At 35.9% G+C, this 15,642-nt stretch overlaps 1 protein-coding gene across 1 annotated transcript; it reads right to left on the reverse strand.

The window, feature by feature from the left end:
• Positions 1 to 4,206: 4,206 nt before the first annotated feature.
• LOC18435378 (transcription factor IBH1-like 1) lies at positions 4,207 to 7,101 on the reverse strand. The gene is made up of 3 exons (XM_006845423.4): positions 6,788 to 7,101; positions 5,992 to 6,576; positions 4,207 to 4,573 (listed from the first exon to the last, which is right to left on the reverse strand). Exons 2-3 carry the CDS (start codon positions 6,555 to 6,557, stop codon positions 4,564 to 4,566), a joined length of 576 nt encoding a protein of 191 aa, XP_006845486.2. The 5' UTR covers positions 6,558 to 6,576; positions 6,788 to 7,101; the 3' UTR covers positions 4,207 to 4,563.
• Between the last annotated feature and the right edge of the window lie 8,541 nt (positions 7,102 to 15,642).

Below are 15,642 nucleotides of genomic sequence, written 5' to 3' on the forward strand. Positions count from 1 at the left end.
TGTGATCCGTCATGTAAGAATTTTGCTTGAACATAGTATTAACATTTTTCTTCTTAATGTTAGCTTGGGACCTTGATGGGAATGAAACAGACATCATATTTGGTATCCTACCACCTTAAGAACCTGAGGATTATCTTGAGATTAATTACACTACTAAATTACCTTTAAAAATGGACTTTAAGTTATAGGTGATCAGCGTGATAAGTGCCACAACATGACATCTTGAGTTCTAGAACTATTAATGTCTGGATGCCTTTTATTTCGTTTAACTTGCATTGAACCATAAAATTGCAGGTATGGATCTTAAAAGACATGAACCCTGTAGAAAAACCACTAACCCTACAAGCCTTTGGGGATGTGCAGCTCCTGTATCATTGTGATGAATAACGTTAACCAAAATGCAGCACGCAAAGCTACTTGCAATTTGTTCTCTACTGGATCGGTGTGGTTCCTACATAGTTCCATAAGGCATAAGGAATTTTCAAAGCATAGGGCATAAAATTTATGATTTTAGTAAAATATTAAATAATATCAAAGTATTTGTGGACTAAAGAGCTGTTACGTACTATGCAAGAGAAGCTCATGCTCTTCATGAGAAGGGAAAAGAGGAAAAAAGAGTTGAATATGGTGATATTCAAAAATCACTCACACTAAAAAATCTCATATTACGTGGGATTGAGATTGACATTTGTAAGTTTTCTAAAGGAAATAGAAATCCAAAAAGATTAGGACTCTGGGATATATCTCTTGATTCTTGAGATATATGTAATAATTATATGAAGTTTCTTATTTAGTGTAGACTTTTGATCTTATATATATGGGATGAAAAATAAAAGAATATGTGTGCCATATTTTGGTCACCATATGAGAAAGGTGATTTTCTCTAAAGAGAGTGGTAGGGCCTCCTCTACATCAGAGGTAAGGCATCCCTTTAGAGAGAAAAGAGTTTCCTATGGAAAGAAACATCAGATAAACACTACGATATGTTTCTTCTAGATTGAGAGGCTGGTTTCTTATAGAGAAGTGGTTCCCATGAAGATTTTGGGTGGTTTCCCCTTTTAATTAGAGAAAGTCACAATTGCTCTCAAGGACTATTCTTGGACAACGGTTTAGTTGTAATATAGAGATGGGTCTCTTCTTAGACAGTGGTTTAGCTGTGGAATAGAAATGAGTTTCTTCCTGGACAATGGTTTAACTATGGAATAGATATGTGAGATCGGCGAGTAGTGCCGGTCAAGAGAACGGGTCTAAAGGGGTTTGCTCAACTGGGTTTTGTCAAGGATTAGAGAGGTAACCCTATATCCCAAAATCTATGATGTAACTTTCATTGGAATGATGGATTTCAGTTTGTCATGCCTATGGATGTAGCCCTCTTGGGGTGAATCACATAAATCTTTGTGTACTTGTGGTGTGGTTGTTTCATTCTTTATTTCTTATATTATGGCTCGTACTCTCTCCTATTTTGTTTCGAACTGGATAAATACATGATCTTGGTGGGATCCAACATTTGGGATTCACATTTCTGCATCGAAGTGAATGCTTAAATCCTAACAAGAAGTCCTTGGAATTTGTTGTGTTCATCTTAGTGAACCCCAAACTTGAATATACAATTTTGAAAGTATTATCAAGATGGGCTAGATGACCTTTGAAAAGTCATAATTGCTTGAAATCTAAGGCTGCCAAATGGGTCAGGCCGATGGATTGACACATTCGAGTCGACCAAGTTATGGGTGTAGATTTGGGTGTTGAGCCCACAGGTCAAGATCGGGTCCATTTGGTCTAGACCCAATCCATATAGGTCTGGGTCACCAGTAGGAGGGACAGCCAGGCCTAAAACACATATACACATAATTAATATTTTGTATTCATAAATTATGAATATGTATTGCTAATTTATATTTTTTATATATAGATCTGGACCTAGGCTGACGTCTGCTCGAGTCAAGGTCTAATTAGGACCTAGCCAACATAGCTAACCCTTTTAATGCAGTTATACAAAAGTTATTTGGACATGGTCTTAAGCTTAATGACATTTTCCTCAAGGTTTGGGTTCAAGCCCATGGCTCGATAGAAGGTGCTTATGTTGCAAGCTTGAGGTTGTGGAATTGGACCTGGCTTAATAGCAAATAAAAAAGCTGAAGAAAAAGAAGATATGCAGGAGTTTCAGAAGAAACATGTGCATCAAAAGATTCAGTACTTAAGATCATGGATACTTACCCATTACTCCAAAAGAAAACCTGGATGCTTACCCAACAAACAAAAGGTTTAAGAGGGTTACTTCTCAAACATGTCTTCAAAAGATTACATTAATTAAGTCAAAAGATCATATGATCCCACAAGAGCATGTCGTCCATTCAGTCCCTTGGATCAAACTTATCTACGAGTACTTTTAGAAACCCAAATTTGGGGATGTAATCTCCTCAACATAGAGAACAACCTTTTGAAAATTGATTAAAAAAGCACTCTGCGAGTGCCTAAAAAAAAATTAACATTTTAGGTTAAACAGAAACCGTCAATTTTTTGACAGTTTGATCCAAGTATTTAGAAACTGAAAATACTCATCAAATGATTCTAAAGTGGATCGCAAAATTTCAGATGGAACAAATTCCTCTAAAGTAACTCTTTTGCCCAAGGAGTAAGTGTAAAGTGTGCCCGTTACAATCGGGCGAACCTTTACCGAATCACGATGTCTGACCTGATCCTAGTGGATCAAGTAACTAGCATGAACGTTAGCCCTTGAATCTTGAATAGTTCGCTAAGGTAGCCCTTTATAGCATAGGGTTCTTTAGATCTATAGTTGTGTTGAAAGCCAAACCAAAGTAGTTTGCTGAAAGCCTAATACATGAGCGTGCTATACATGCCAATAAATAGATGAATATAGCTTGTTATAGCCTAACGAGGGGAGCACTAATGCTATTGTGTCTTCCTCATAATCATCATTAGAGTTTTTCTCAACTATTTGGGGTCGGCCCGTGCCTCCTTTGGGATTTGGGATGATAGAATAAAAACATAAGATGAACTAAATGCAGCCATTTAATTAGATAATGCAAATGTGCTGAAGCTCTTAAATTTTGGAAGTAAAGCACAATCTAAAACGTCTCAACTTGTTTTTTTCTTCTTTCTTTCTCTTATATATTGGGGTTCATGGTCTCTATTTTTCAATATTCTGTATCCCACAAAATTTATTGAAGAGAATTTGGTCCATACTTGGATGGAGTTGTATTTTTTAAGGATAAAGTTTGTTTTCGTATCAAGGGCAAACTTGTTCACTGATGACTAGAAGTTTTATTTCGAGTAGGATTGCTCATTAATTAGAGTTTGGGTAGTATAAAGAGGTTATAAAGGAAGGGCATGAGCAGTTTTCGAGTTATTTTACAATGTTATTTCCCAGATTTCATGGTTAAACCAAAGGTCATTAGAAGTTTAAATTTTCATTCGAATTGTTTAGTTCTTTCTTTTTTTGAAACTCTATTTTTGTTTGATATTACACAACATAATCCTATAACCTTAGTTTATTTTTCAATACATCCAAAACAAATATTCAGATTCCTACTTATTTCTTCCTTTTAGTGACGTCTCCATGAAGCTTAAAGACTTATACCACAGACCACATTATTATTTAGTGAAAAGGGGGTTTATGGATAAGCATAAAGAGGATTAAAGGGTCTAGTCTAAAGACTAGAGACTAGAGAGTCACAAGTATCATTGTCCATCTTTCAAGATGTCAAATCTATTCTACTGGTTAATTTGGTTGCAACACTATGTCCCGAGTTCGAATCTTATCACGGAACTACTGAATCAGGTTGCGATTCCTACACTGTTATTGCCCTTAGTTTCTGTGGTGAACAATGACTAGGTTTGGCCGCATGAAAAAGTCCCTTTTTTAAAATATCTACTATTCATCATAGCCAAGAAAAAATCCTCAGCCTCACTGAATTTCAATTCATAGTACTAATCACAGTTCCATGTTAGTCACATGCTATGAAACAACCTGCTTTACCTAGGTTGTCTTTGCCAATTAAGTTAAAATTAGCTTTGATGTGACCAAAGGGAGGGTGGAGTCCAGATAACATGATGATTAGGTGTTTGTGGGACCTTATTTCCATTCACTTTCCCTTGATTTGGCCTCTTTAATCACATTCATTAAAATTAGCTTATATCATATCATAGATGTCTGGACAAACATTCTAATTTAAGAAATAAATATCTCAAAATGGATTGGCATTCATCTCTAATGTAAGGGGAAACCTTGTATTCTGCCTAACTGGAGGGTTACATCAAGCAAAATTTCAACTGTTTTAAGCCTCTAGGGAGTTACATTCAATCCATTTCATAGGCATGACAAAAGGGTCTCCAAATGTAGAAGATGATTATATGAGGAATGACATTTACAAAAAATGAGACAGTAAACTACAAACGATTGTATTTTCAGTAGATTTAGGATTTTTATAGCACAAGGAGATATGCGCTCACAATCTGAATCCTCAGCTTTATATCAACAGTGAGACTTTCATCAGGTAAAGCCAAGACGAAAGCAGCCACATCAGTTGGAAGCTTGGAATGTCACACACACCTTAATGAGAGAAATAGCACTTAGTAATATCTCTAATCCCCTTAAGATATAGAAAGTTCTTGGAAAAGTTTAACTATCACAATATATATTCTCTAGCGAATCCCTTAAAACCTCATGTAAACTATATGTGTTTGATTCTATATAAATCTTAGAATTTGAGCACTAAAACATTCACTTCGCCTTTTTGTTTCTTACTTAGGTTTATTTTCTCTTATATTCCTCAACTTGGTAGAAATTGAAAGTATGGCTTAAATGATAGATTATACTTTGAGTTAATTAAAAGGAAATATACACAATATAACCATTTATTTTTATATAAGAAAGCCACAATCATTATCAAATAGATATGAAATCAGGTGATTAGATGTGTGTCATTGATTAGGCACAAGGTCCAAATATAATTTCTCAAAACTCTCATACATTTTGAGCTGTCAGATTTCACATCCCCTAGCTAAAAAAAACTGACCTCCTTGCGATCTCATAATGTACAATCCCAATTAAACATTGAAATTAAAGGAAAACTCAAGAAAAGAGCATATGAAAGTGAACTAAACATTTAATGTATGTGATTTCTAAGGCATAAGATGTGATTTCTAAGACATAAGACACTATAGTTCTTTGAGACTCAAAACCAAAACTTGGGAAAGGTGCAAAGACAATTAGATAGGCAAATGCTTTGCTTTTATTAGAGTATAAAACCAAGATTCCAAGTTAAAAAAGTGGGTGTGTGCTTTAGTAAGGGTGGTACACAGGCCATGTGATGTTATAAGTCACAATGGTTTACTTGTAAAGGACAAGTATGACCATAGAAATCTATGCATAGGAATTGGTGTCTATATTTTATCCCCTGATTTTCTTATGAATAACCGTAAAAGGAATTTGGAAAAGTTTCATCAGCTCAAGGAAGCCATCTCCCACATGTGCTCTCTCTCTCTCTCTCTCTCACTGTCATGTGACCATCTCATAACTATAGCTCTCTCTCTCTCACTCATGTGGCCATCTCATAGCTAAGCTCTCTCTCTCTCTCTCTCTCTCTCTCTCTCTCTCGCTCTCTTGTTTCAATTCTGCATACTTTCTTTCATGTCGATTCATAACCATTGATGTAGTAATGCATTCAAATGACTTATAAGAAAAGAAGAAAGAGCTTGAAAGTATAAGGATACCAATAGATTTGACACTCTCATCAGAACCAAAATTCAGAGGAGAAAAAAAAATAACATAACCGAAAAGAAGTAGAGATAGAGAGAGAAAGAGAGAGAGAGATAGATAGAGAGAGAGAGAGAGAGCGTGTTGAGCCCTCTCATCTCTTCTGTACAGGCGTGCATCACTTGCTGCCCATTCTCTTCACATTTAGATAGAGAAAGATAAACTTTTAGAGAGAGAAAATGAAGCCCCCCCTTAACTTTTGAAGCACTTACTCGTTAAGTTGGATGTCCTTGCAAGCCAAAACATTGGCAAGGCGTTGCATCACATCTACCTGAGCTTTTAGAGAGAGAATGTAATCTGAGGCCTCCACTAAAAGTGAATATCTATCCATGAATTCACCACCTGGTATTAAGCACTTCAACTTCTCAGTCCTCCTTTTAACAAGCTTCTTGGCTAAGGCTTGAGCCGAAACACAAGGAGGGACTCTCTTTTTCTCTCTCATCCTCATTGTATACCCCTTCAGAACCCTTCTGGCTCCGAGCTTTCGGCAAAATGCAGAAGCACCATTGATGGGTTTCTTTATTTTTTGAAAAGCTTCATCACCCATCATGGTTTTGATGAGAGATTGGCTCCCGTCTAGTTTCGAGAGATTCGAGATCAGGGCTCGGCTCCAGTGAGAGCCATCCGACGCCATGGCTAAAGCTGTATCAGCTGCCAATTTGATGGCCTTTTTTCTCTCTAAAAGGCTCATCTCTTGAGCTCTTGAGCTGCTGTGCTTTAGGCCTAGGAGAAGTTGCCTTAAGAACTCATGCCTGAAAGACTTTGGAGTTTCTTGCATGGCTCTGTGAAAACAAATTCTGCAGGAGTTGCAAGTAAGGCAACACCAAGCAATCAGAATTTAAAGAGAGAGAGAGGGATGAAATTGGTCAAAAGGTTGGAATGTATAATTTCAATAGAATCTTTATCTCACATGCAACTTTTCTCTCTCTTCTCTCTTTCTCTCTCTGAATTTTGGAAGAGAAATGGAGGAAAGAGGGGCATTGGAATTTGGGTTTTCCTGTAAGATACCTGCAAAATCTTCTCTTCTAATTTTCTTAGCAGAAGCTTGCTGAATTCTCCAATATCTTAAGAGAAGTGGTCACAGAACGAGGGAGGAAAATCAAGGTATTCTTTCTTTCTTACATGTTAAACAAGTACGTGAGGGAACGGCATTCAAGGCCCGGCAGGTTGCAGAGTGCACAGAGAGATACACAAGTTAGAGAGAGAGAGAGAGCAAAAGTTGGGGGCTCGTGAGACTGCAGAGGATGTGTTGCGAACTAATTTAAGAAAGAGAGAGAGAGGAAAACGGGGTGAGAGATGAGGAGAGAGAGAGGGGGGATGGGTGTGGGGAATGAGTGGCTAATATAATAGAGACTTAGAGAGAGAGAGAGAGAATGAATGAGGGAAATGTGTAGAGAGTAGAGAGAGAAAGTGGTAGAGAGAGAATAAGAAGTGATTTTAATTAGCCCAAAGTGGGAGGGGGGTGGTGGACCCAACGAGGGGACAGACATGTCACATGCATGCACATGGTGGTCGTGACCCACCGAGCCAAAGTTTTAGAGAGAGAGAAAGAGATTCATAACAATTATAACATTCTCCCTATGAATCAGAAAGATAGAGAGAGAAATGTAGAGAGAGAGAGAGAGAAGCGATTTGTGTATCAAAACAAAGAGAGGTGTACTTTGTTGAACCCTAAAAATCTTGGAGTCGATTGGCAGGATCCGGAAAACATGCTGATCCTGGTGGGCCCTCCCTTATTCAAAACCTTTGAGGCGTTGGCTTTGCTCAAATCTCACATGGTCTCCACATGGCCTTTTTAAATGGGGCCTCTCTCCTCTCTCTTTCTCTCTCTACTTTCTTTAAAAATTAGGCACTTCTCTCTCTCCCTCTCTAACACCTTCTCACATCGACTTTTCTCTCTCTATAAATGGGTCTCTCCCCCCACCCCCTCGAATTTCACCGCTACTTGTGTTAAAAAATTGGACTCTTCTCTCTCTTATTGTGACTCTCTCTCTCTACGCTTTCTCGCTAAATGTGTCCATCTCTTTTCCTCTTCCTCTCTCTTTTTTCTCTACGTGCTAATTAAAAAAATACGGATGCAGTTTTTGTAAGACCTCCGCTTTATTGAAACAAATTCTCCCTAAAACATTACTTTATAGACATAGAAATCTTCAATATAGCTCTAAAATCAATTTTCAACACCCATTAGAAAATTTTAAACATAAAAAAAGGTTCAGATTTTTTAGATCTATGAAAATTTATTTTTCGAGTGAAACGAACGGTGTAGATAATTTGTTATAATATATACTATTTTTAAGATTGAAAATCCTTTTTTTTTTTACAACCATAACAGTGGATGCAACCTGATTGATTTGAAGGTTTTTACTCCAAAATTATAATTTTGAAATTAGATTTTACTCATTTTGACAAGGCCACGGACCTATCAAAATATTTTCCTTTCGGATTAAAGGCTTCTCTTTCTCTCTCTAGAATATCTTGGAGTTCTCTCTCTCTCACCTTCTTCAGCCTAGTAAATACAGAACCGAAGGCGCACGCGGACGCGGGGAGCGACCCCCTGCTTTTGTGCGTTGGCGTTGGGTTCCCGTCTTTCAGCTTTGTCATTTGTTGGGTTACGTACATGCTTTCCTACTCTCTGTGTCCATACTTGTCAATGCGTACGGCCGCCTTTAACAAAGCTCTTTCTCTCTCTAAGATCTCTCTCCCGCTCCCCATGAATATCTTCTCAGGTTATGAATCTCTCTCTAAAAAATCGTACGACCCTCTTTCATTTTCTCTCCAAAAATTTATGAAACATATATATCACTTATTTTCTCTCACATTCTCTCTAAAAAGTTACCCAACCCTCTTTCACTCTCTCTAGAATATAATGTCTACTACAGTAGATCTAAACCAGCCGGTTTCACCGGATAAGTTCCAAACAATGAAAAAAATATTTAAAAAAATGAAAAAATACAAAAAAATAAATAAAATATAAAAAATATATTTAAAGCATAATTAAATAAAAAAAAATTTCATATCTTAATTTCTCGTATTATTTCATAATACATCTTCTTTCCGTTTTCCTTTCGAGCAGCAAAAAAAAATCGTTAAAGATTTCATCATACCCCGTCATCCCATATCTCTCTTTTCTATTGACATTTGATTATAAAAATTAGCCATAATAAATATTTTTATATCATTTCAATCCAAAAACTTTTTAACGAAAATTTTCCTTAAACAAAACGCATTCAAATGAAGTTGAAAATTAATGAAAAGTATAGATTTTAAATAATCAATTTGTGCCCAAAGATATTTTTGAAATTTTTCAAAAAGAATGAAAAATGTAAAAGCATAGATTTTATATAATTGTTTTGAATTATTTTTATTTGACTGGTTCACCAAAACTAACCAAAACCGGAACCGAGCAAGCATTAGAATTCTAACTGCCCGATTTTTCCTACGCTAGTTGTCCCTCCATTTAACATGTTCGAAAAATTGAACCAGCCTCGAAAACCAGCCAATGCCTCAATCCAAGTAACCACCAACTTCAGGCCTATTAGATAGGCCTAGTCGGTTCAAAAAGGCTTAAAAAAATTGAAAAGTAAAAAAAAAAAATGGATTTCAAAAAACCCATTTGTGCCTAGGGCTATTTTCAAAAATTTTAAAAAAGAAATACATACATACATAAGCATTTACGCGACACCTGTGGGTGAAATGCTATAGTGATTTCACCCATAGGCCAATCACCATCCAAAAAAATTGGATGGTATATGTTTTTTGACCGCCACAGACATGCTAGGTTCGTGGCGGTCTAAAAATTTACATGAAATCTTGCGGATCCGTTCAATAAACCGTCATGGATATAGTTAGTCCGTGATGGAGGCGAGACACTATAGCATTTCACCTATATATATATATATATATATCACTAAAACACTTTCCAATTTTTGTCGAAATGATAAAAAAAACAATCAAAAATATATTACAAACAAATATTTTATTTTTCGAGAATTTTTATTTAATTTTTTTTTTTTTAAATACCCTACCAGATTACCAAAACTGACCGAAGCCAGATTAACAAGTGCCCATATGACCAGCACATTCCAAGTTGATCCAGCCGAGTTTGAGAACACTGATTGTAGTGGAAACCCACTCTCTCTTGAAAGTTACACTCTCTCTCTCCCTAAAATTACTCTTTCTCTCTCTCATGTTAATAAACCTTGGGGGATCAGACATTGCTCTCTTTTGTGCATAAGCGACAAGCAAGAAATGAGTAGAGTGTCCAAATATTTTATGTTTGGTAAGTCTAAGGAGATATCTCTCTTGCGAAAAGCACGCCGGCAAATTCCATGTAAAAATATAATACATTTTTTTTTTGTGTTATCGTACGATTTGGGTCAAGTTGGGCCTCTTTGTTTCTAAGCCACATTATAATTTATAATTCAATTTTAAGCCTACAACCCGCCTTAAAACATGGAATTTTTTGGCCCTCTCTCTCTAAAGCTCTCTCTCTCTCCAATGTTTTTGGCCGCTTGTTGCCCCAGCAAAGGTACACCCCAAAAAAACTAAGAATAAATAAAAAACATTAGTGCATAAAAAAGTTTCTAATAATCTTTTATTTATTGCATATGATTATAACTACAACATTTAATAAATGAAACATCCACAAACGTGAAAAAGAAGCTAAAAGGCTTTGGAAATAGCCCCTAAAGGAAGCTTCAATGAACCTTATTTCCTTATAAACTCCAAGGCCACATGGTTGCTCAATCTGATTGTAGTAAAATATTGTAGGATAAGATGAAGAGAATGCAAGATTACGATAGTTGTTTTGACGCATATGCAACAAATTCACCTCTATTTTATTCACCCAATTTTCTCGTCTTTGGTAAGTTTTATGGTTTTATTAACTTAATTATCCCATTTTCTTGAAGTCTATCTATTATGGTAAACAAAATTTTAGGTTTAATACAATAGCCAAAAGCAATAATTGCCCTAAAATTAGTACTACTTTGTGATCGAGTTATATTTTAAGGGCTCTTAAAGGACCACGTACTCAACAAGTCAAAATAGTATCTAATTCAAGATGGACCAATTCGAAATAGTGTTTACAAAATCCAATTGGGCTTCCACTCGCTAGGCGGCCTATTCTAATTAGCTAGATCCGACTAAGGAGATTCCAGAATCGAATCTAGCCATACTTCACAAAAAAATTATTTCAAAAAAAAATTAAAAAAAAAGCCAAAAACTAGTAGAATGTGGCCGATTCTAGTTTTTTTTTTTTTTTTTAATAGTTCAATAGAAAAATAGTCTTCTTCTCAAAAAAAAATAATAATAAGACTTAAGACGTCATTTTGTGGCACTGACTACCCTAACTACCTATGCCTTAAACCTATTCCTGGCCTATCCTAAGGTTCCTTGAACCTAAATCTCGTGGTGCCAAATCTCGAGCCGATTCGGACGGTTCTAAAACATCGAATTTTTAATCCCTGAAGCTAAATAGTTGTATACGCAGGATTGGGTTCCCATGTAGTTTCTTTGTTCAAGGGTCAACCATACTAAAAGATAAACTTCTTTTAGTCCAAATAGATAGAACCAGATGGCGCCTTTGGTCTTTCTAGCACCATGTCCAAGTGTTGGATCCAACAAGCACCAGTCCCTTTTTGTTTTGTAAATGGTCCATTATGGATCCAATACATTGCAAAAAGGGGTTGACTAGAGCCCCTACATTATTGAGTGACTTTTGTAGGGTACCCCAAAGATTAAAGTTTTTCAGTTTTGGACTATCTTGACTCAGTATTGGGCCCCAATTTTTTTTATTTGGACCAAGTTTCCTACTACTTTATCTCAATTGGAAAAAATTGGAGTCAAATAAAATAGGGAGGCTGTATCATCTTAGCTTGATCTGTATTGCCTGATGAGTTGAAAACAATGCTAATAAGCAACTGGGCTTGGGCTTGATTGCTGAATTATCCAAAATTTTATGAAGCAAAGTCTGGCGCTAAAATATTTTTGTTTAAGCAAATCCCACAGGGCCTAGGCCAAAAATCAGGCTCAACCACATAGCACACCAGCGAGCCTTTCTCGACTTGTACCCGTACACTGATTCAACTGCTATCAAGCCAGAAGAGGGTTGGCTCGGGCACGTCGCAGAATTTGTATCCATACCCAGCCCATGTACTTAGGGCGGCCTGAATCCAGCTCGGATTGATTAGTAGCTCCAATGTATATCTATTGCACATCTAATTTTAGTTTGGACACCTCAGGAAAACTTCATCCGAACCTCATTAAGCTCTTTACCATGACTAATATCTAGCTGTTATTTACAGGATTGGCTTTAAAGTTCACTTACCAAATAAAGAGAGAACCTTTAGATATTAGCTTTGAAGTTAAGTAGCAAAAGGACCCCACTTAGCAAAAAAAAATTGCTTTATGGCTTGTAATCATCCACTCATCCAATAACTATGCTTTTATGGTTTAAATGTAGCGACAACTTTCAGAAGGTTGCAGTCAGTGTTCGAAAAATTCAACCGACCTCCGGCTAAGGGTCGGGTCCGAATAAACAGTAAACCGGTTGGTTCAACCGGCCTACCCCGGCAGGCTTTGGTCAGTCTAAAATTTATTTTAAAAAATACTAAAATATTTAAAAAAATATTTCAAATATATTTAAAGCATTATTAAACAAAGCACATTCAAATAAAGTTGAAAAATAGTGAAAAAATGGATTTTAAAAAATCAATTTGTTCTCAAGGTATATTAAAAAAATTTCATAAACGATGGAAAAATGTTAAAATAGGTATTCATGGTCAAAACACTTTCCAATCTTCGCCAAAATGTTAAAAAAATTCACAAACACATTACCAATAAAAACCTTATTTTTTGGGATTTTATATTTTTTTTAAAAATACCCGGCCAAACCACCAAAACCGGATCGTCTAATACCTGATTCCAGTTTGACCAGCCAATTCCAAGTTGAACCAGCCGAGCTTTCAAACTCAGGTTATAGTATTCTTCTGCGTACTTTAATTGGGTTGTGTAAATTCGATATATCTTTAATTTTAAAAAGTTAAAAAAATTGACATCTTTTGAAACTGTAAAATTTACATCATCTTCAAAATAAGACGGTATGGATTGCTGCAGCCTTCATTCACCCTTGTATAAATTTCTTCCTTTTAATGTTTGTTAGCTTTTTAGATCATTTATGGAGATTCTCCAAACCTCCCACCATAATTCTCAAGAACCCTAGAAACTAGAGAATCAATATTTCTTTTGAAATCCACTATGTATTTGAATGTATGACGAAAGAGTTCTTGTGAGAGACTAATATTTTGTAGGATCCCTCTAATTTATTTTATCTCATCATTTCCCAAGAAAAAAGAAATAGCTCTGGAGAAAAGGTCAAGTCTCAATCCTAACCACTCAAACTCAAAGAAAAACATAATCTACTTATTTTTGGATGAGGTTGGTATAAGGTTGCCTCCTTATACTGTGGAAGTAGGGTACACTTATAAAATTTATTCAGAGATGTTGTTTCGGTGTCGAAAACCTTATAATGGCTTGAAAATCTCTTTTTATCCACAGTCAAAAAATTTAAAATTTCAAAAATAATATAGATCGAGCAGATCAAGAAATACTTGAAAATCTTGAAAATAGACGGTCCAGATAACTTGTTACAAGATGTACTATTGTTTGCCCTTGAATTTTTTTTTTTTCTTCATATTCATTCATCTCAAGGTTGAGATGATAAGTTGAAGGTTCTCCTATGACGGCTCACTCTTCACTGTAGGATGTTTTAGTTGTACCTTACTTCAACAGTATAAGGTTGCAACCTTATAGAAACGTTTTCCTTTATTTTTTGGACAAGTGGCCCATGAAAAGTGAATTATTGTATGTACAATAGGATATCCATGTATCATGGATAACTAAGTTTTTGGATGCATTTATCAGTTTCCAGATGAGGCTGTTAAAATTCGTATATTTTCCTTGTCAACCACTTTCCCATGCTACCAACCTATCTATAGTTCCAATCAATCAAATCTTCTGGCACTTTCATTCAAAAATAAATAAAAAAGTTATAATCTAATGGCTCCTATTTATCCAAATGAGAATAATCTACACCTCAACTCTCTTCAGTACGTCACATTGTATCTTTCATTTATCCTTTGGTTTTTTTTTTCTTTTAACATTAAAAAAGATCTTCTTTGAACTTCTTCCCCTTTCTGTTCTCACTGTTACTAACCCAGTGTTTGCAGTATAGGTTGGTTCAACTCGGAACCGGCCAATTAGATGGGAAGTTAATTTCAGTTTTGGTTGGTTTTGGTGATTTGGTCGGGTATTTTAAAAAAAAAATCAAAAAAATTATATAAAATCCCAAAATAAGAGCTTTGTTCGTAATGCTTTGTTCTATATGTTTTATAAATTTGGCAAAGATTGGAAATTGTTTTGGCCATGAATATTTATTTTTACATTTTCCTATCTTTTTTAAAAATTTCAATAACCCTTGGGCACAAATTGATTTTTTAAAATCCATTTGTCACTAATTTTCAACTTCATTTGGATATGCTTTCTTTAATCATGATTTAAATATATTTTAAAATTTTTTCTATATTTTTATTTTCTTGATACTTTCTTGATCGGTTGGGACTTGCCCAGTTAGGCCGGTTCAACCAATCCGTTTACTGGTTACTCAGAACTAGCCCTTGGCTTGTTTTCTAGGCCGGTACAATTTTTCGAAAGTTGGACTAACCTCATAAAAACTAATTTTATTCTTTTTCCCTTTCTTTTCTCACTATGGGTGGTAATGGACGCGACTAGACCCAGGACTCGACAGGAATACTCGGCCTCGGGTCTGAGTATGGGTTCAAATTTTGGACCCGAATACTATTCGGATCTGGGTCTGGGTCTGGGTCCAACGGGACCCGACCCATATCCATAGTCATAGGGTATATGGTGGCAATCATATGTCTTCAGACAAATTGCTAGGTGTTCAAATTATCATAATATTGGCAACATTTACAGTAATATTGAAAAGCAAAGCAAAACTTATAAAAGTTATATGATGTTAAAACAAAGAACAAAAAAAATAAAAATAAACTCATAGTCATATGGTAGCATTGGACCCAACCAGACTCGAGATCTGATAGTTCCAGGTACATGTCCAAATTTTGGACCCAAATATTATTCGGGTCCAGGTCCAACCTGACCCGACAGGTTGCCACCACTAACTATGAGGACGGATTGGAACTGAAAGGTCTTGGCCCTTGCACCCCTCAAACATTGAGCCAAGAAGCTGAACCTGTTGGGAGTTTGTCCAATCAATAAGGTCGACGAAAGGGATACGGTGCGTCAGCCAGCAGACCTAGTCAAATGCATTTTGCCTCCCATGAGATGGATTCAAGATCTCAAATTTTAGAGGTTGATAATCTTGACCATCACAATCATGACATACCTAATGTGTCTTGTTTTTCTATGTGATGAGTCCTTCGTGTAAATAATAGAAAACACTCATGCTATTTTTGTGCCGCGTCATTTTTATTCTGTTATTCTCCTCTCTCCTTCTCCATTCTCTCTTTCTCCCTCTTCCCAAGATCTGAAGTTCTTAAGTCTATTCTCTCTTACTTTCCTCATTTTCAACTCCAAAATCCGTTCTCTCTCTCTTTCTTCCCAAGATTAGGTTTCTAAAATTATCTCTTCTCGACACCAAAACCCATTCTCTCTTTCCAACATAGAGATAAATAGAAAGTGAGAAATAAGGCATTCTTTCTCTCTCCTTTACAAGATAAGGTTCTTAAAATTGCCTCTTCCCAATGTTAAAAGACTCAAAACTCATTCTCATTCAGTTCCCAATGCCGAGATAAATAAAAAAGAGAGATAAGATTCTTAAAATT

This window comes from Amborella trichopoda, chromosome 12, assembly GCF_054954075.1.
Source record: "Amborella trichopoda isolate Santa Cruz 75 chromosome 12, AtrichopodaSantaCruz75HAP2 v2.0, whole genome shotgun sequence".
Lineage (NCBI taxonomy): Eukaryota > Viridiplantae > Streptophyta > Magnoliopsida > Amborellales > Amborellaceae > Amborella > Amborella trichopoda.

Coding starts and splice junctions, on each gene's coding strand:
- LOC18435378 (XM_006845423.4), bottom strand. CDS start 6,557: ATGCAAGAAACTCCAAAGTCTTTCAGGCATGAGTTCTTAAGGCAACTT.